The sequence below is a fragment of the Larimichthys crocea genome, chromosome IX, assembly GCF_000972845.2.
Source record: "Larimichthys crocea isolate SSNF chromosome IX, L_crocea_2.0, whole genome shotgun sequence".
Taxonomy (NCBI): domain Eukaryota; kingdom Metazoa; phylum Chordata; class Actinopteri; family Sciaenidae; genus Larimichthys; species Larimichthys crocea.
In genome coordinates, this window is record NC_040019.1 from 12,655,185 (window position 1) to 12,675,780 (window position 20,596).

Consider the following 20,596-nt stretch of genomic DNA (forward strand, 5'->3'; position numbering starts at 1 on the left):
AAAATCTTTGCAATAACAAAACTTTACATTCAACTTCATATTATACACAACAAATATGACTGCATGCCCTCTTAAACTTTATTTCTCTACATTTTTGTCTGGAAAAACTAATTTTACTGACACAAACATTCATTTAATGACTTTAGTTACTTAGATTTGGATGATTAACACGAAATATAATCCACAAATGATGTTAATACAGGATAAACTCCACCTGTAGCAGCTTGCTGATGAACACATTAATCAGTTCCATGCTCCGCCGCTGGGGGGCGCCGCTGTCCTGCGCCGTCCCCGTAAGGCGCTCCGTCCTCTCTCTGATGTAACCGTGCGCACATCACGTCCACCGGCGACACGCCGGAGCCCGAACACGGGGACAGGACAGACGTGTTTGCGGGTGATGGAGGAGGAGCAGAGCGGGGACTTCCGTCCACAAGCAGCGGCGCTGACACACGCACACGCCGGGGAATGAACGCTGTGTGCGCGGGCAGGTCGGTGGGTCTGCAGGGGGACACGCAGCGGGACGACTCCGGGTCTGTCTCCGGTGTGAGAACATAAACACCGAGCACCGACCGACGCTGCCACCGGGCTCTATGTTGCATTCAGGCTCCGTGCAGCGTGGAGATCCAGCTGAATAACCGGGACTGCAGAGCTGCAGGTGAGTCCGTGTTAACCTGGAACACTAATTAACCTCAGATCTCTTTAATTAGACTCGATGCAAACGGGTTTTGTTTTTCTCGGCTGTGTTTGCTGCTGCAGTGGTCAGGTGGCATCCATCATGGAGCTCCAGCTGATCAATACAGTCTCTGATTCTGGTGTGTGTGTGTGTGTGTGTGTGTGTGTGTGTGTGTGTGTGTGTGTGTGTGCTGTGCAGATATTGAGTCTGGCATGAAATTGTGAAATTACAGGTTGCATAAAAGCGAGCAGGATCCCCAGAATGCACCTGTCAGGTCTTCAAACCAGAGGTGATCAGTGTGCATGAGCGTTACATGGCTGCTTTAACCCTGTGAGCACGCGCCCTGTGCACCACCAGGTTCACTGTGAACGTTTGTCAGGATTTGACTTTAACCCGACCTTATTCTGGAATACGTGCTCAATATAATCTGAAATATTCCACAATTAGATTCTCACGCCCAGTTCAGTTCAGTTCAGAGCTTTATTGTCCCTCCAGGGGAAATTTGATTTGCAGTGGCAATGCAACATACATAACAAGAAATAAATAGACAAACAGTGACATAAAACAATGAAGCAAAGTAAAGCAACCAAAAACTTGATTTAAACAATCCTAAATGAAGTTAGAATATGAGTAACAGAAGGCAAAAAGTCTATAAAAGATAAAAAAAATAAACAGACAAATACCACAAAAACAGTGCAATTTAAGAATTGTGCAAATTAATTGCATTGATTGCACGAGGAACAAAGGAGAATTTGTACCTGTTTGTTCGTGCCCTAGGTAGCCTGTATCTCCGTCCAGACGGCAGAGAAATAAATTCCTGCCCAGCTTGGCGTCTGTATAAAAGTCAGTCCCAGATTCACTCTTGCCTCCGTCAGCGTCCTATTTGAGCCTGTTTACATTGTCGGCTTGCCCAGCTCCTGTTCTGGCACGACACCAGCTCTGTATTCCCCTGTAAACCTCTTCTTCTTATTCTTCCCGGTGGTCCAAAGCACCTGTGGTACAAACACTAACACTCATACCCCATCGCTCTTGAGCTCACAGTCCGGGCAGGCCGGGCTAACAAACTGAACTAACATTAGCACTGGTCCTCTGCCATGTTAAACAGGCTGTCCGTAGGGACTTCCATGTGTTCAGATGTTGTTTCTACAGGATTGAGGGGGTTGAAATCTAGCTACTAAATCCAGAACACTTCAATATTATTTCTTTAAATTGATGCTTGTTTGCGTGATAAAATGTCCAGTTTTGTTAAGTTAGGGCTGCTTCACGTTAAGATCATTAATCTTGGCATTTAAAGAAATGTAGTTAGGTTTAATCCGCAAATTATTTGGATAATGAGAAACTGGACACAAGTTGGGCTGCAACCAACGATTATTTACTCTACAGATGAATGATTATTGATTAAAATTGTCTTGTTTTGTCTGGCCAGCAGGTAAAATGTGATTTATTTTAATTTCCAGTCCTAGCACTGAAAAGAAAAGCAGCACATGTGAGAAGCAGGAACACCTCCATGTTGTACGAAGCTCCACCTGTCCTTGCTACACGTTCTGTACATCCTGTTAACAATGCAGCCGTCTGCAGAGCTGCAGCTATTCTTAGACGCTGAAGGTGAAAACACTAAAGAGGTGCTGCTGTTCGTGCGATCCTCACCTGGCCTTTAACTTATTTAGACGGACGCTCCAGCTTAGCCAGGAAACTTTCTAGGAAGAACACTTTAAACCTGAAGCCTGGAGTTTATCAGGACGCCGTTCACCTGGCAGCTTTAAATAATCTGTGTTACCGCATGGCTGCTGTGCAGTGCAGCAACATTTAACATGAATCTTACTGTGGAAAAACTCAACACTTCCTAATCTCCTGTTTGTTGGCTACTGCTTCGTAACTCAGTTGGTTGCGGCATATGTCCGTCCACCAATGATCCGGATTCTGCTCGAGGTTTTGGCCTCTTCTTGCTGCTGTCACCAAGTGTTTGCTCATGGTGGGAACTGTTGGGGAGGATTCATCCCCTGGAAACCAAGTTCACAACAATCCATCTGGTAGTTGGATCTGGTGAACGTAATAAACTGGTAAAACTGGTTTGAAAGGTGTCTTAGCTTCTAAGTTTTGAAAGAAAATACAGAAGTGTTGCAGAAAGCATCCAACAGTTGGATCGTTACGGATTGACTTCTTCTGAAATGTGAAGATTTGCTGCTTTTTGTTTTTATTTCTATCATTGCTCAGCATCTCCTTTGACTCTGGGATACTGTGCAGACTGTTTTAGCCGTGCTATGTCGTAATTTTATGGATGTTTCCTGGTGGCGCTAGAGGAGAAGTCAGAACTTATCGGGATTCATCATCTAGGAAACGTGAACGTCTGTACCAAATTTCACACCAATCCATCCGATGGTTGTTGAGATGTTTTGACCAACAGACCGTCCACAGACAGATAAGACCCTAAAAATCACCACAACCATCGGATCCGTCCATCGGATGACGTCCCCGTCCTGTTTCCTCCCATTTCATGTTGGATGTGCATGATTTTAACGTGAGCGAAAGAAGATGGAGCCTCGCAGGATCTGATTATCGGGCCAAAATGATTAGGTTTGCTTTAATGAATGCTGTTAGGAAGTGGCCACCGCAGAAAGAATGAGTCATGGTATTGATTGCCGCCCCCTCCTTCAGTTGCTCCTTCCACCTCCTCCTCCTCCTCCTCCCTCCTTTCCCTCCCCGTCCCCATCCCCCCTCGTCTCTCTTTCTCTGTCTTGAAATTCATGTTTTCTGTTCATCGTCGTCACGTGGACATGCCAACTCTTTCTTCTCTAAAGATACGTCAGACAGGATTTGAGGAGAGTCGGCATGCAGCCGGGGCTCAGGGCTGCATACCAATATCGGTACTCCAGTCGGGATGAGAGAGGATGGAGGAGGAGGAGGAGGAGGAGGAGGAGGAGGGTGATGGGTAGCCGAGGTGGAGAGGGGTCTTGTCACGAGAGTCCACGTCATCGCAGTGTGTGGAATCTATTTATAGCCGGGTAAACAGAGGGATTCCAGCCCACTGATCATGGCTTCACAGTCAGGGCTGTGTGGTGGGAGGCTGGAGACGCTCTGGATGTGAATGAACGACACTTCTATTTAGTCTGACTCCGCCGCCGCCGCCGCCGCTACCCCCATTACTCCCCTCCCACCTCCTCCCATCCACCGCCTGTCAGGCAGAAAACACTGCGCCACAAATAGACCAACGAGCTCGCGGTCTGACGCCTCCACCTCCTCTCTCTGATTCACATGCATGAACATATGCAAAATGCTGTAGCATGCATACCAGTGACAGATATTAATATCTTTATTTGTGGAGCACTTGACTTGAGCAAGGTGCTTTGACAAAGAACACGAGAGGCCGTAAAGGAAAACCAGATAAACGACAGAATAAGACGTAAAGTTAAAAAGATGATTCACCAAATCCACAACAACATTCTGACTCTGGTCTTCATGTTGTCATCTAAAAACTTTCAGGAATTAGTTTCAGTTAAGATTCAAAATATTTTAATTCAAGTTTTTGTCCAGTCCAGAGTTTTAATTTGGCGGGGTTATACTCACTTTTATTATGCAATTCTGATTATCAATTTTGTTTCTTTTTTTCTAACGTACATTGAAGTTAAGACGATATTCTAAAGCAGTTCTAGACTTTGCAGTTTAAATTCACAGCTCTGTTCTTTTTCGTCTTTAGATCTTCTCAGATTTTTCACTTGCAGAGCTCAGTTTTCTATAAAATGTAGAGATATTAAATTCTGAATATGTTTTCCTATACTTTGACTTCAGTAATCTTTTGAATGTGAGACTTGTGCTTGTATTTTTATATTTTTAGAGTGTGGCATTACTATTTTTACTCGAGTAAAGGCTTTGAATACTTCTTGTAGCACTGATGCACGCAGAACCAGCTGCATATAGACTCACATTGTCAGAGTTTACAGCGCTGCCCTTACACTTTAAATATAGATCCATACCTTCACATTGTGGGGGGGTCATGTGACGTCACGTTTGCGGTGTTCGGTTTGAGCACTTACTCTAATTAACGGTCGGCAGGCTTTGTGCAGATCCAGCGAGGCGTTGTGTCCTCATCAAATATTCACGCACATACTCAGCGGTAACGACGAGCCTGCTTAACTTGATACTTAGAGCGTCACTCCGTTAGTTAAAGGTAATCTCTGTGCATCGGTTTCCTCACAGATTAGACTCGTCGTGTCGTGCTAACAGCTCAGTGAAGCCGGAACAGTTGAGCTTTAAACTCTTTGGTCACCAAATGCACAAAATAAAACATGAAAGTGAAGCCGACACAGCGAGTACCAAAAACTGCAGTTCCTCTAACGTCCACTTGAGGCTGGCTCCAGAAGTGAGTCAGTCTCCATAAGTCCCCATGTCCAAATGTCCAACTTCACAGCAGAAATAAACATGTTTACAGCCTGGTACAAAAAACAGTTTTGGTCTCTGTAGCTAATTTCCACGTTCATGACAACTGTACTGAGGGTGAATTTATATACCACTCACCTGTTCACATTATATTAAGGCTTAAAGTTATGCAGGGTTAAGAGCGTGGACGCTTTGACTGACAGGTGGGTGTGGTTACAGGTGGTTTGTTTGAGCAACCAGGCTTCATTTGGCCCACCTCAGGTTTGCTGATGATCCACACTGAGCTTCAGAAACCTGTGGGTGACGTCACGGAGACCACGTCCATGTTTTATACGATGATCTATGATCTGAACCAAAACCCCAAAACAGTCCATTTATACCTGAGCTGTGTTATGATTGTGTGCGTGGACGATAGATCAGCAGAAAGTCGCTCGTGAGTATTCAAGAGATGGATCTGCAGTCGTGATGGACGCTTAATCTCCGTGACAAATGAAAGTGGGTGAAAGGACCCGGTGTCGCCGCAGTCCTGCTCCCTGAGAGCACGCTCCGTGTCACCCGCGCTGCGTTAGTCGGGCCCCGGAGGTGCTGGAGCCGGGCCAAACGGTAATGGCATTGGCCCGAGGAGAGTGGATCTTTACCCAGCTCTTTTATCTCTGGGACTTCAAATCTCTCAGCTCCATTAACAACAGTGTCTTCCTCTGCTGTCTCACTGCCTCCTTGTCTAGATCTCATTAACAGTAACCCGGGTCTGTGCTCAGGTGTCAGCCATCTTCTTCTCTGCAGTTCCTTTCCGAGGTGAGGCTTCAAAAGGAGGTGATGCATTATGAGTCGCTGTGGTTGATGAGGCTCATTGATATTTAGGGGAATACGTTTGTTTGTTGTTTGTAGATTCAAAGATCGATCGCACTCAAAGCTCCACAGGAAGTTATTATTTCATCTTCTAGTGTCACAGTCGACCTCGCGTCCAGGAAAAGACAAACTGTGACCCAATCAGCAGGAGCTACACCTCCATACGAGCTGCCGTTTGTTGACATGCATGGCTGATTGTGTATTTCTATCAAGACGCTCAGTGTTCACCCAACAATTCTCACCATGAACAAACACTTGGTGACCGCGGCAAGGCAGAACTTCCTTTAAGAGGCAGGAAATCACATTAAAATCCTGCACAGCGAACATGAAATGGGAGGAAACAGGACGGGGACGTCAACCGATGGTTGTGGTGATTTTTAGGGTCTTATCTGTCTGTGGACGGTCTGTTGGTCAAAACATCTCAACAACCATCAGACGGATTGGCGTGAAATTTGGTACAGACGTTTACGATTCTCAGACGATGAATCCTGATAGTTTGGTGACCCCCTGACTTCTCCTCTAGCGCCACCATGTGGCTGACATTTGTAGTTTTTAAGTGAAACATCTAAAGCTGCTGCTAAAACAGTCTGCACAGTATCCCAGAGTCAAAGGAGATGCTGAGCAATGATATAAATAAAAACAAAAAGCAGCAAATCTTCACATTTTAGAAGAAGTCGATCCGTAACGATCCAACTGTTGGATGCATTCTGCAACACTTCTGTATTTTCTTTCAAAACTTAGAAGCTAAGACACGTTTCAAACCAGTTTTACCAGTTTATTACGCTCACATATCAGTACTAGATCCAACTACCAGATGGATTGTCGTGAACTTCATGGTTTCCAGGGGATGAATCCTCCCCAACAGTTCCCACCATGAGCAAACACTTGGTGACAGCAGTGAGGAGAGGCCAAACCCTCGAGAAGAACCCGGATCATTGGTGGACGGACGGGAATGAACCAAAACAAAACATGTTAACATGGGGACTTATGGAGACTGACTCACTTCTAGAGCCGAATCTTTAAGTCACGCTGTTTAACTGGAGCTTTCTGAATCATCTTGATGCGCTCACTTCTTCTGCGATGGTTTAATGACGCATGACTCCTAATAATCTCTAAACCTGTGCTATATATATATATATATATATATATATATATATATATATACATATATTATACATACATGTAGAAGCAGTGTGTAGTGTTTATGCTGCCTTCAAGGGAGCAGAATAATCCAAGAACTCCTTGTAAATTATCGATAATTATTGAAGTGTGGAATAAACTAAGCAGCCTGAAAACATAAATAATAATAAATCAGTGTATTTGTCTCCTCGTTCGTCAGACGAGTCGCTCCTCAGACACTGAAGCATCGCCACCATTTACCAGAACGCAGCAAAGCAACTAACGCCTGTTACTGTAGCAGCCCCACCTCCTCCACCTCCACCTCCATCATCACGCTGCTCTCTGCCATCACCCCCACCCACCTCCACCACCGCTGCCGCCCTGATCTAAAAATAGCCCGTCCTCTCTCATCACGTCAGGGCCGCTCACTCTCATTTGCTGCCCACACCTCGTCTCGTGTTGTGATGTTTTGACAGATGATCACGTGACGCTGACGGTGAACAATCATTCCATGCTCACAGCAGTTTTTCAAACACGGGGTTTGTTTCCTCACATGATCTCGACTTTCTCACGAGACACGCTTGTTGCTTTTTTTGTGTTTCTCTAAATGTTTTAAGGAAGGAAGCGGTTTGGAAACACGACTTCTGCTGCATGTGCTGGTGGATGTGACGTCTCTGAGGCTCGCTCATTGAACCGTGTCAGCTCTTAAACTCTCTGACTTCACCGTGCACGCCTCGTCTCGTCTCATCTCGGCTGTTTCTCTGTTCACAGGAAGACGAGAGTGGAAAGCGTCCCTGGAGATGGGCTGCAGGTCAGTGACAACATCTCACATCTGTGGTTTTAAATCTGCCGGCTGAGCGGTGACGGAGGAGGAAGTGTGAAGAGCTTTTACTAAAATAAAAGTACTTCAAACTAAATCCTACTGAGATATTATCAGCAAAAGTAAAGCACTGTTTCCAGTGAGGGTGTGCGATAACTCGGTATTTGGTATCGATCCAGTATCAGTTAAATACAGAGCCAGAATCACCGATAACGATAAAAAGCAGCTTATCGTTCGTGCAGGAGAGCGATGTGTCATTTATGACGTGGATGCATCAATATGCAAATATAGGAACAGTGATGTTCTCTGACAGGTAACACTGAAGGTGTTTTGTATTCAGCCATACTCACATTTCAGGTTCTATCTTTGCATAGGAATCATATTTATCTAGATCTATTAAACGACGAGTCCATATTTAGACTCTAAGATTCCACCTATGACGACAACTACACTTTGAAAACATGAACTCATGCTGGAGATGATGATACATCTGTGCCGGGCTCTGCTCCTTCCTCGAGGAGCTCAGAGTTCCTCCGAGTGTTTTCATGTGTTTGTATAGATTTGAGAGAAGTGCTGCGTGTCATTATTAATCTGAAGCTAACAGCTCACAGGCTGCAGCTTCACATGCTTTTAAACTTTAATCACATCCAGCCGACACGTCTCGGAGAGTCTGAGGTTAAAAATATCTCACCTGCAGCCGGACGTGTCCCACAGGGCACGAGGCTCCGAGGTTTGTCCGAGTACGACAGATTACAGAAGAGTCCGGCCTCTCGTTTCATCTGCGAGCCGAACATCATCCAAATGAAATGACTTGTTGATGGCTGCTCCACCCAACACACACACACACACACACACACACACACACACACACACACTCTATCTGAGCATCAGCAGAACACACGCTAACAGAATCATCCCGTGCTCTGCTGCCGTCCACGCGGCTTCTCGACGGGAACATCTGCCACGATTACGGCCGTTAATTTGTGATCTCGTCAAACATCTTTCCTCACCAGACGACTCCTGTTACTCAGATCAGACAGCAGCCCGGCTCGCCTCGTACCTGCACGCCGGCACACTGTGATGTTCACTGTGACGGTATTTTGTCGGGACGTGACACCGGCTGCTGCAGCATGTGTTAAACTCTCAGAGGAGTGTTGTTGAGCCGAGTCTCAGCTGGTGGTGAGGAGACGGAAGAAGAGGCGTCAAGTCAGTGATAAATGTTTTTGTCAATGGAGTCTGTGTGTGGGGACACTGACAGTATAAAGAACAGACGCCGTGTGAAGTTGGACATTTGAACATGGGGACTTATGGAGACTGACTAAGGTGGACGTTAGAGGAACTGCAGTTTGTGGCTTCACTCCTCAGATACAGACGTTGCTGCCTGGTCCTGTATCAAAGAATTTGTTAATTAACATAAACACAATTCTTATTCTGCGGTGATGAAACACAGTCCTGAACATTAGATTGAATTCCTGTCAGTGAAGCTGCTGCTGTCTCCACGTTTGCAGTGTTTTTCCTCGTTCACTGGATTTGTTAGTCAAAGGAAGAGGAGCTGCGCTCGCGCCGTTCAGCCGGCTCATTCAAATTCTGCGGACAAAGCCGGTGAGGCCGACGAATAACAGGGAAGGAGGACGGTCACGACACCCTGAGAACACAAAGAATCATCAGAGCAGGTGATCTGACTCTGAGAGCTGAAAGATAAAAGTGATTCATGCACACACTCTGCATGGCTTCACCACGGCACCACAAACACACAAACATACAACACACGCACACAAACACAGCAACACACACCAACACACCAACACACACACCAACACACAAACACACACAAACACACAAACACAGCAACACACACCAACACACAAACACACAAACACACACAAACACACCAACACACAAACACACACCAACACACACACACACCAACACACACAAACACACCAACACACCAACACATAAACACAGCAACACACAACACACCAACACACAACACAGCAACACACAAACCAATACACACACAAACACACTAACACACACAAACACACCAACACACAAACACACCAACACACACACCAACACACCAACACACACCAACACACACACCAACACACACCAACACACACACCAACCAACACACACACCAACACACACACCAACACATCAACACACACACCAACACACCAACACACCAACCAACACACCAACACACACACCAACACACCAACCAACACATCAACCAACACACCAACCAACACACCAACACACACACCAACACACCAACCAACACACACACCAACACAAACACCAACACACATACCAACACACCAACCAACACACACCAACACACCAACACACACCAACACACACCAACACACCAACCAACACCAACACACACACCAACACACCAACACACACACCAACCAACACACCAACACACCAACACACACACCAACACACCAACACACACCAACCAACACACACACCAACACACCAACACACACACCAACACACCAACAAGTCCGTGTGTAGCATCAGGTTTAAACACGTGCACACACACACACACTGTGTTCTGCTTCTGACCTGATTCGTGTGTGTTGGACTTTAATCCGTTAAATCAGGTTTTCATAATTATTCTTTGATTCCTTTAGATGTTAAAACTGCAACAATTCATCGATTTATTTATTCGTTTGAACAATTTTTAATGCAAAAATGTTTTTTTCAGTTTTATATCATTTTTATATCGTTATAAAATTAACATCTTGATGTGCGACAACAGAAACCTGTGGAACTCTAAGACAACAGTCTCAGTTTTTAAAGTAAAAAACGTCATAAATTCTTAATATCTTTTGTAAAATAAACATTTTTTGGACTCAGACAAAACAAGACATTTTAAAATGTTTTATAGACGATTATACCCGTTTGTTGACAGTTTCTCAGTTAAATAAGGTATTTGTATTTATTCTTGATGAAACCTTCCTCTTCTAGATGTTACAACAATTAATCGATAAGTTAAATTATAAATATTAAAATATCTTTTGTACTGTCGGACTAAAAGCAGACATTTAATCAGTTGAAGTATTTTTGATCTCTGCATGCTGGAGATGTAAACAGACAAATTAAATTATGATTATTACAATCATAATTTAATCAAATCAAGTCAAACATGTTGAAGGAACCTGAATCAACTCGTTCAGAGGACACAAAAACAGATTCATATGAATGTGAACTGAAGCTCGTTATGTCACGTCTAAATTTAAATTCCCGCACAGCTGTCCAAAAAAAAAAAAAAAACTTCCTCTTATTAAAAACCCGAGCGGCGAGCCGGAGAGAGTCTCCGTGTCTCCGTGTCTCCGTGTCTCCGTGTCTCCGTGTCGGGAGGACAGGATGATGATGTTCACTGAAAGGCGATCAATCTGGTGGGCTGCACCGCCCGACTCCGGCTGCATCACAACAAAACCCACCAATGACGACTCAGCCTCGTGCGTCTCCATGGTAACAGAGCTTCCTCAGTCCCGAGGAGGTGGAGACAGCGAGGTGCTGCTGCTGCTGCTGCTGGTGGAGGTGGTGGAGGTAGGAGAGAGAGGGGAGGGTAGACAGGGGAAACAGAACAGAACAGAACAGAGGTGGATGGGGGGAAGAAAAGAAAGAAGAGAAGGAAGAGGTGGAGGAGAGAGAGAGAATCGATAGCTTCTCTTATTTCTCAGCCAGGATTTAAAAAGCGAGGCTCCTTCCCGAGCCGGCGAGGATTGGCTGACAGACGGCAGCGAGCGCAGGGATGAGGTGGAGGGATGCTCGGTCTCTGCAGCGGCACCTAAACCTGCTGAAGCTCGGAGGATCAGGACTGTGTCTTCTTCTCCTGCCAGGTAAACACCTGGCTTCTTTCTCACAGCTGCAGGGTTGAAAACATGTTAGATGACGGCAACATGGACGCCCGTGGCTCACACTCAGGTCCAGGCTGATGTAGATGCTTGTGAGGTTGGAGGATCTGCAGGTGGCTGCTGTTTGAGGTGCGGCTTTTCTGACCGGAGCGACGGATTCACGTGTGATGTGACGGTTTCTAACCATGAAACGTCTGTTTGTCTCGTGTGCAACACGTTTGACGGGTCCCGCTGTGATGTGCTGCATGAGTTTTTCATCTGTGGGTGATGAGAAGAAGCTCCGGGAGGAAATAAAACATCAAATAACTGTAAATATTTGAAATGCAGGCGCTGATGATCGCTGCAGCGTGCTTAAATCTACATTTGAATGAGAATTCAACTCTCTGTGTGTCTTCGTCGTCCTCGGCCTGCCTGTGTGCGTGGCACACGTCACCTGATTCATCCAGCATGTTTCTTCAGATGTGTTTGAATCCATGCGTGTGTGTTGTGATTATCAAACGCAGAGACGAGTCCCTGTCAGGGGATCTTGTTAGCGCAGCACGACTCATGTATGTAAGAATCAGATGCAACCCGAGCGCGTCACTCTGTGATGTGGGACAAAGCCGGGCTCTTCAAACATGTTAGTGCACGCTGTGACGTGCGCTTTCACTCTCATGTGTTCGGGTGATTATGGTAATCCACCTGATCGCGCATCCGAGGAGTTTAACGCAGCTTTAATTCACGTCGTGAATTAAACATGAGCCACGACGCGTTAGAGGACGAACAAAACATCACGTGAGAGGCAACAGGAGGAGTTTGTGTTTGTTGCATGTTGACGGATGTTTAATGAATTCTGACGTTCATCAGGCAACATGATCAATGTTTTGCTGATGCAGCTGATAAATAATATTTATTACATGCAGAAGTTTTCTCTGTATGACGCACAGGTTTCTTCTGTGCTCTCAACTTTGACATGACTTCATAAATATGACTTTTCATTCATGCTGATGTTATGTATGTTTTTCATTCTTTCATGCTGACATAACTTTGTCATGATATCACTGGTGTGAGGACGTTCACCGTGTGCTTTCTGTTGATGTTCAGGGAAACAGACGCTGGTCATTCCTCACTAATCACATGCACTAACTTTGGGTATTTTCTATGAGCGTCACTGCTGCCAGCTGCCTGATATTCCTCCATCTCATGTTGTCTGGATTTAGAGTTTGTTGATGTTTTTGCTCTGTGCCAGCTGCTCACTGAACCTCTGTTATGTTTGAATGTGTATAGCTATAATAATCTAACACTGACACAGTAAAAAAATGGAACAGTTACCTTCAACTCTACATCTGCATTTTAGCATCTTTCAGCTAATTGTTTTGGTTTTTACACCTCGCAGCTGTTTTCTGTGCTTTCAAAGAATCCGTTTTGCATCTCTGCAGTTCGTAGGTCTCAGTTCAGGGTTTAACGGGAGGCCGGGGTGTGTCGGCTGAGTGGAAAGTCGGCCTCCTGGAACACGGTTCTGTCAGGCGGTGCTGTGTATAATGGGCCAGAGCTGCAGCGGTTGCCTCGGTGGCAAATTTGGTGCAATTTAGCTGTAGGGCCTCTCAGTCTGCCATCACACAGGACGCTGATGGAGGGCAGCTGGCAGCCGGTCACCCTCTTAGTGGTGCGGATGAGACATTTACTTTCTCTGCAGAGGCAGAGTGGACGGTAATAATGACTTTATTTATATAGCACCTTTTTAAAACGTGTGATTTTCATCAGTGAGTTCAGTAAAGACACATTTATCCAGCACACTGTACGACTGTGTTGATGTTTCCCGTCGGCAGAGACAATCTTCTGTTGGATTTTGTTGGGGATGGTTTCACGCCCTCGCCACTCAGCAGTGTTCGAGGCCAATCTTCTTTTATGATTGGCTCCATGTTTTATTATTAATGCCATAATGTGAGGTGCAAACTTCATCAGTTAAATGGATGAAAGTGGGTAGTGGTACACAGCGACAGCAGAAAGCTCATTTCCTACGTGCTGTGGTTTGGTAGCTCCCTTGAAAACTGGCCAAAAGTTCAGGGGAACTTTCGAGGTTTTAGTAAGTAATTAGAGGGAATGGAGCCATTTCTGAAAGAGATACTGAAGAAGATGAAAAGCATTACATCACATGTTGGTAAAGTACTTCCTGTCATTCTGTGTATAATGTAATGTGGTAGTATGTGGTTGTCTGCCAACTAAAGATCTCTGTGTTTTAATGCTCTAGTTTCAGCTTTTAAGGACTAATTTAAAACACATTTATTTACTACTGGGAATGCAGTATACTGAAACACACACCAGTTAGAAATACCACACTCAGTCTGAGAACTGATACAGATCATTTAGTTGGTCACACAGATACAGATGATTTAGTTGGTCAAACAGATAATTTAGTTGGTCAAACAGATACAGATAATTTAGTTGGTCAAACAGATAATTTAGTTGGTCAAACAGATACAGATAATTCAGTTGGTGATACAGATACAGATTATTTAGTTGGTTGAACAGATACAGATGATTTAGTTGGTCAAACAGATACAGATGATTTAGTTGGTCAAACAGATACAGATAATTCAGTTGGTGATACAGATAATTTGGTTGGTCAAACAGATACAGATAATTTAGTTGGTCGTACAGATACAGATAATTTAGTTGGTGATACAGATGATTTAGTTGTCAAACAGATGCAGATGATTTAGTTGGTCAAACAGATACAGATGATTTAGTTGTCGAACAGATACAGATAATTTAGTTGGTCAAACAGATACAGATAATTAAGTTGGTGATACAGATAATTTAGTTGGTTAGTTTTTAACATTTTTAGCCTTCCAGTAACATTTTTCTATTAATGAGCACAGATAACATCCTCGCTGTAAACTCGTTCATTCTTCAGTTCACCTTTCTGCGTATTTGATGTGCTGACTCACAGCTCACTTAGCTAAAACTAAAGGCTGTGTCTTCGTGCATAGCTCTATCTGTCTATCTGTCTATGTGTCAGTTTTCATCTGTCTCTGTCCCACATTTTTGCTTTGTGGGGATTACTGTGTCTCTATATATAGCAGTTCTTCTGTCGGTCAAGGACTTATTCTTCACAGGATTGAGTGAGAAATCACCACTCCTGTTTCCCTGCTGTAATTGCATCGGAGCACGAACCCCTTCAGCACAGCAAATAAGGTCGTACATCACAGCCTCTGGAGAGCAGCTTGGATTTGAATCTTCGTTCATGGTTGATGCAGTTTTAATACCGGTAGCTATTGTTTATGATATACATCATGGGAATCAGCACTTGAAGGAGTAAAAAAAGGGAATATTTCATGCAGGATTGAGGACGGAGTGATGATGACAACCACCTGTATTCATTCTTGATTTTAAGTTGTGGTTTGAGGTGCTATATAAGTCAGTTTCTTCATTTTTTGTACCTAACAAAATACACATCTTTTGATATCCTGAATTTTACATTTTATTTGAATTCCTGCACTTCATATTATGTTTGTTTTCTCAAGTCCTTTCTCTGATTTCAACTCTGTTGAACACAGTGTTGGAACCCTTCGGCTGTTGTCTGACTACGATAGTGTCTGACTAAGATAAATCATTATCATATGATAGCTGATTGTTTTCCAGATTGCATTTCTGCCAATGCGTTGTACTCAGTTTTCCTGCAACAAAAACCCGTTCAAACATAACAAACCAGAAAAACAGAACACTTCTGATGGTCCTTCATCTGTGAATCATGGATATCTGCATATATTATTATAATAAAGCCAAATTTTACATGCAGCACACGTTAAAAAGATAATGAAGCCCCTTGTTGTTGACTTCCAGGCTGCTTTCACCAACACACTGTACTTTCTGACCTCTGTGGTTCATCTGCTGCTGCAGCTTGACCAAACATGCATAGCCTAATCATGCACAGATGGACGGACTGTAGGACACAACCTGTGTACACACACAACACACACACACACACACACACACACACACACACAAACACACAAACCACTTTTCATTTGACATTTCAGCTCCTCCTCTTTTCTCTCTCATGTTAAATCGACATCAGATTTACAGTCGGTCTTAATCTGTCTGAGATTAAGTAGCCTTTGTCATGTGACTCCTGTGTTGTCAGTGTGTGACCGGCCCTCACAGACGTCTCACTGTGTCACGACTGTTTGGACAGATCAGTGCTGATGTTGATTTTTTAATGTATACAACAATGAAGCAAACAGATCAGATCAGTGGTGGAAAGTATTAGAAGTCTTTACTAACAGATATAAGCAGAAGTCCTGCATCAGTCTTTAATGATCTTACCTAAAGAACTCAACACGCATGCATCTCTGATTGTATTTTCTTATTTATATTGTTTATATCGGCTTTACCTGAGCTTTAAAGTGAGTTTCAGCTCATTGTTTACTGCTTTGTTTCACTCCCACAGCTCTCATAGCATCATATTAGGTCAAAGAAGGCGATAAAAAGCTCTAAAAACCTTAATTATAATACATAGCAGGTCAAATTATGGCCAATATGTCAACTTTCTTTAGCGTCTTTCAGCTCGTTGTTTTGGTTTTAACTACCCACTACTGTTTCGGTTCACTCCCACGTCTCTTACGCCGTCATTTGTAGCAGGAAAAACACTGTACACCACCTGCTTTGCATTAAAAACAGGTGAACACAGTGGAGCATTGAGCAGCTGAAAAGACAGATATTTCCCTTTCGTTGGTGGAGACCAAAAGCAGAGCTAAAAGAGACATGACTCCAAATGAATTATCATGTTGCTTTGTCTATATCAACTTTACAACTACTTAATATTGTATGCAGATGACACAGTATTGTATGCTCTTCAACTAGCAGGCTATTTCATGAATACAATCTCAATGAGTAATCGCCTGTGGTACAAACACTAGCACTCCCCTGGTGTTCTGGGCAGCCCCGGCTAACAGACTGAGCTAACATGAGCTAGCAGCCGCTACAGTTTACTTCACTGTCCATCATAAAATCTGTAAATCACAGAGAGTCGGAGCTGGAGGTCATCAGAGGGGAAACTGTTCACACGTTCTATATATAAAAATAATCTTAGCCGAGGTATGAAGTACTGCTACTACAAGTACCTCAATACTCTACTTGAGTGAATGTACTTGTACTGCACAGTAAACAAGCTTTGCTGGATTTAAAGGCTACATGACTACAACTTGGCTGAATCTTCAGTGTGTAGACCGAGTCGGGATTTAGGTTGCTGGGGGATTGCAGGGATGTTGCTAGGTCAGTGGATTACCTTGTAATAGATCCGTGGGAGGGCTGGAGTACACACAGGATACGATGGCTTGTGTACGGGGGTTTAATCCTCGAGACAAACATGCTAACTCCTCCTCTGGTTCTACGTGTTCTGACACTTTCAAAGTCTTTTCTTTTCTGCTCCCTCAGGTGTGAATAACGATGACTCCCATCCTCGCTGTTTGAACATGCTGCACGGGTAGCGAAGCCGACCGAGAGGAGCGACTACCCTCTTACACTTCATCCCCTCTGGACACACACACACACACACACACACACAAAGAGTCGGCCCAATTCAAGCACAGCCATGCTGATCAAGGAGTATCGCATCCCCATGCCGATGAGCGTGGAGGAGTACCGCATCGCTCAGCTCTACATGATCCAGGTGAGTGAGTTTCTTTTTTTTTTTTGACAAAAAGCTGCTTATGTTATCTCAAATTACTGAGTGATTAGTCGGTGTTAGAAGGTAGCTGGAAATGTGGAGTGTTCATGTGCTAACATGCGTGCAGGCGGGTGGAGGTCAGGTGGAGTTTAAAGTGTCATCGTGTCAAACTGAACCCGAGCAAGAACGTTTTCCGAGGGTCACCGGGGCGAGTGTTGTTCTGCAGAACAGATGGTGATCCGTACGCCCCGCTGTGTTTGATTTAATCATTTTGTACACAGAAAAATTCTCCCTCCGATCTTTTTTGTTTGTTTTCACTTTGTTGGTGTAATTTTACACAGAAATTTGTATTTTTGTGATTTAGCGTCCCCAGTTTCAGAGAGTAATCCCACTGTGGTAAATATGTTCAGCTGTACTCGAGTATTTGTTCTGATTACATTACTTCTGATCAAAAACTTTTATTTCACCAAGCTCTCACCAACCACTAAAAGTCAGTCCCACATTTACTCTTGTCCGGCGGCTTCTTGCTCGCTCACTCTCTCCTTTTCTCTTCTTTTTTTTTTTTTTTTTTTTTTTTTTTTTTTTTTGGCTTTTTTTTGCCTTTTTTTTTCTTTTTTTTTTTTTTTTTTTTTTTTATATTTTTTTTTTGGCCTTTTTATGCCTTTTATTGATAGTACAGCTGAAGATAGACAGGAAGCAGGGGGCAGAGAGAGGGGGAATGACACGCAGCAAATGGCCGTCCGATGCGGGATTCGAACCGGGGCCAGCTGCAGCGAGGACTGTAGCCTCTACACACGAGGCGGCCGCTTAACCCACTACGCCACCGACCGCCCCCTCCTTTTCTCTTCTTAGCTTCCTCCGTCAGCGTCCTCTTCACTCTCTCTCCTCTGCCATCATGTCCATAGAAGCTGCTGAGCCTGGTTACATTCCTCGTTTGCCCAGCTCCTGTTCTAGCACGACATTGGCTCCACTCCTAATCAGCATTCACCCCTGTAAACCTCTTCTTCTTCTTCCCTGTGGTCCAAAACTCCTGTGGTACAAACACTAACACTCCCCCGGTGCTCTGAGCTCATAGACGAGCTAACAAACTGAGCTAACAGCAGCTACAGTTGACAGCAGTTTACTTCACTGTCCATCAGGAAACTCTGTAAATCACAGAGTATGATCCAGTTTTACCAGAATTAGTGAAATAGTTGGTGGTGTGTTCTCCTCTTTAATTATGCTCAGCTTGCAGTTCATAGTGATGCCTATCTTAAACTAATGCAGTCTAACACCACAGTCTTCCAATAAATCTTTCATCCTTCATCAAAGTTATAATTAAAATGCTTTACAGAGGTCTTGATTTAACCGTCCGATCATTCTGGAGGCTGCAGTTTGATTTTACAGGAAGGTGTTCTCGATAAGACGAACGCCTCTCGGGCAGCGTGCAGACTGTGTCGTCCTCCTGTTGGAGGTTTTTGGGGGAAGAAGAAGGCTGCAGACATTACTCCACAGATCTGCCTCCTCCTGTGTGGTTTAAAATCAGTTTTTATTTCATGATAATTCTCCTGCAGAGACACAAAAACTGAGCATCACTCCGAGAAACCGCGTTAAAGGTTCGAGCACTCTGCGGGAAAGATGGAAATGATCATATTTCTATTTATTTATTCAGTCTGAAGGCTCGTTGTTGACAGGCATTTAGTCGTTTAATCAAATAAATTACAGGTGATTGTTTGATAGGGCAGCGTTTCTGTCATTATTATGGCGCTTTGTTTGTGTGCACACGTGGACAAATGATGCTGTTAAACTCAATTAAAATCAGAAGATTTTAATAAAATAAAACAGTAATAAGACGTTGATGTTGGGAATAAACAGGACGGGAAGATGAAACGCATCCACCTCTGGACCCCTCCTCCTCCTCTTCCTCCTCCTCCTCCTCCTCCTCCTCCTCCTCCTCCTCCCAGTCAGCGTCACAGTTGAGCGCCGGTTGCCGTGGTAACCCGGTGACATCAGCTGCAGCATGGCTGTGGCTGCCATCATTTGTTTGTGATACGGGCGAGAAGCGAACGACGGCAGGAGGGAGGGAGGGAGGACAGACGTGATGGTGCAGTCGGCGTTGCCATGACAACGTCATGTCTGGCTCTAAATACTGGATACAGGATTTTTTTTTAAGTTGTATGCATCGCTCATGTTGGACAGGAGGAGGAGGCAACATGATGTCAGAGCCTGACGTTATAGTTTAGACTTTAGTGCTCGACCTCGTTTGTTTTTATTTACACTAATATGCAGCAGCTGGTTCAGGAAGTTAAGTAGATTAAAAATATGAAATTCATGAGTTTAAAGTGCCACAGACATGACGGGGGAATAACCTGCTGCAAACCTTTTTGAACTCTGAGCTCTCTGATCTGTTTTCTCGTCTCTTTGAATAAAGAAAATATCCGTAATCCAAAGTTTATCTTTGAAATATATGAAGAAGTAGGTTTTAAAAAATCTGCCTCAGAAACATTTCAGTCCAAAAGATGACAACAAAACATGATCAACGCGTCGAAGAAGAGGAACTGTCGACATGTTTCTGTTATTGTGTTTCATATCTCTTAGAACAAGTTGCTGCTCATCATATTTCATGAATTGACCCAGTTTCACTGCACGGCTTTGCTTTGGCAGGTTAGTTTCACGTTAACGTAGGAGGGATTCTCAGCTGATCGTCATAGCGACGCCGCGTCATCTTCAACGCGATGACACAAACACGGGGAGCGATGGAGGACGAGCAGCATGCATAGTGAACAGGAAGCCAGAGTCAGGCTGATGTGGTCTCTTGTGGTTTCTTGGACCTTGTTTGTAGCCGGTCTGAGAGACGCCGAGGCTGAGTGACAGGAAGTGCTTTATCTGACTCGGAAGAGTTTGGACCTGACGCCATGTTCACCTGACTGTTATAGTTTAGCAGCTGAGCATTAATTAGTGTTTGCTCAGTTTTAACGAGACCTGCAGACGATCTGTGACGTGAAGAACCTCCTGCTCTGTCTCCATGACTCCGTCCACTTGTTGCCGCGGCGTGTGCGAGCGCTCGTTTGGGCTTTTCTTGCATTTAACAAATGAGCTGACACTTTGATTCACGAGCGCTGTCGGGTCGCTCTTTTCAAAAACACAATTTGAAAAATGGCAGGACGGTTTAAAAGAAGGAGCCGAGTATGAGATGTCTGAGCGGCCGGTGATAACGCTGTGATGCATGAGGCTTTACTGTCGCTCCAGCA

General features: G+C 44.3%; 1 protein-coding gene across 5 annotated transcripts in view; it reads left to right on the top strand.

Moving 5' to 3' along the window:
• The first annotated feature begins 251 nt into the window (after window positions 1–251).
• The window catches only part of pitpnm2 (phosphatidylinositol transfer protein, membrane-associated 2), a 43,699-nt gene continuing 23,354 nt past the window's right edge, over window positions 252–20,596 (top strand). For 2 of the 5 annotated variants that reach the window (XM_019278720.2, XM_019278725.2), the window contains exons 1-3: window positions 252–655; window positions 7,787–7,826; window positions 17,135–17,369. In XM_019278720.2, coding sequence (XP_019134265.1) covers window positions 17,292–17,369 — 78 coding nt within the window. In that variant the 5' untranslated portion in view covers window positions 252–655; window positions 7,787–7,826; window positions 17,135–17,291. Of the gene's footprint in view, window positions 656–876; window positions 963–7,786; window positions 7,827–11,435; window positions 11,702–17,134; window positions 17,370–20,596 lie in introns of those variants that run through there. The other 3 variants (XM_027282137.1, XM_019278724.2, XM_019278723.2) reach the window with 3 other exon arrangements.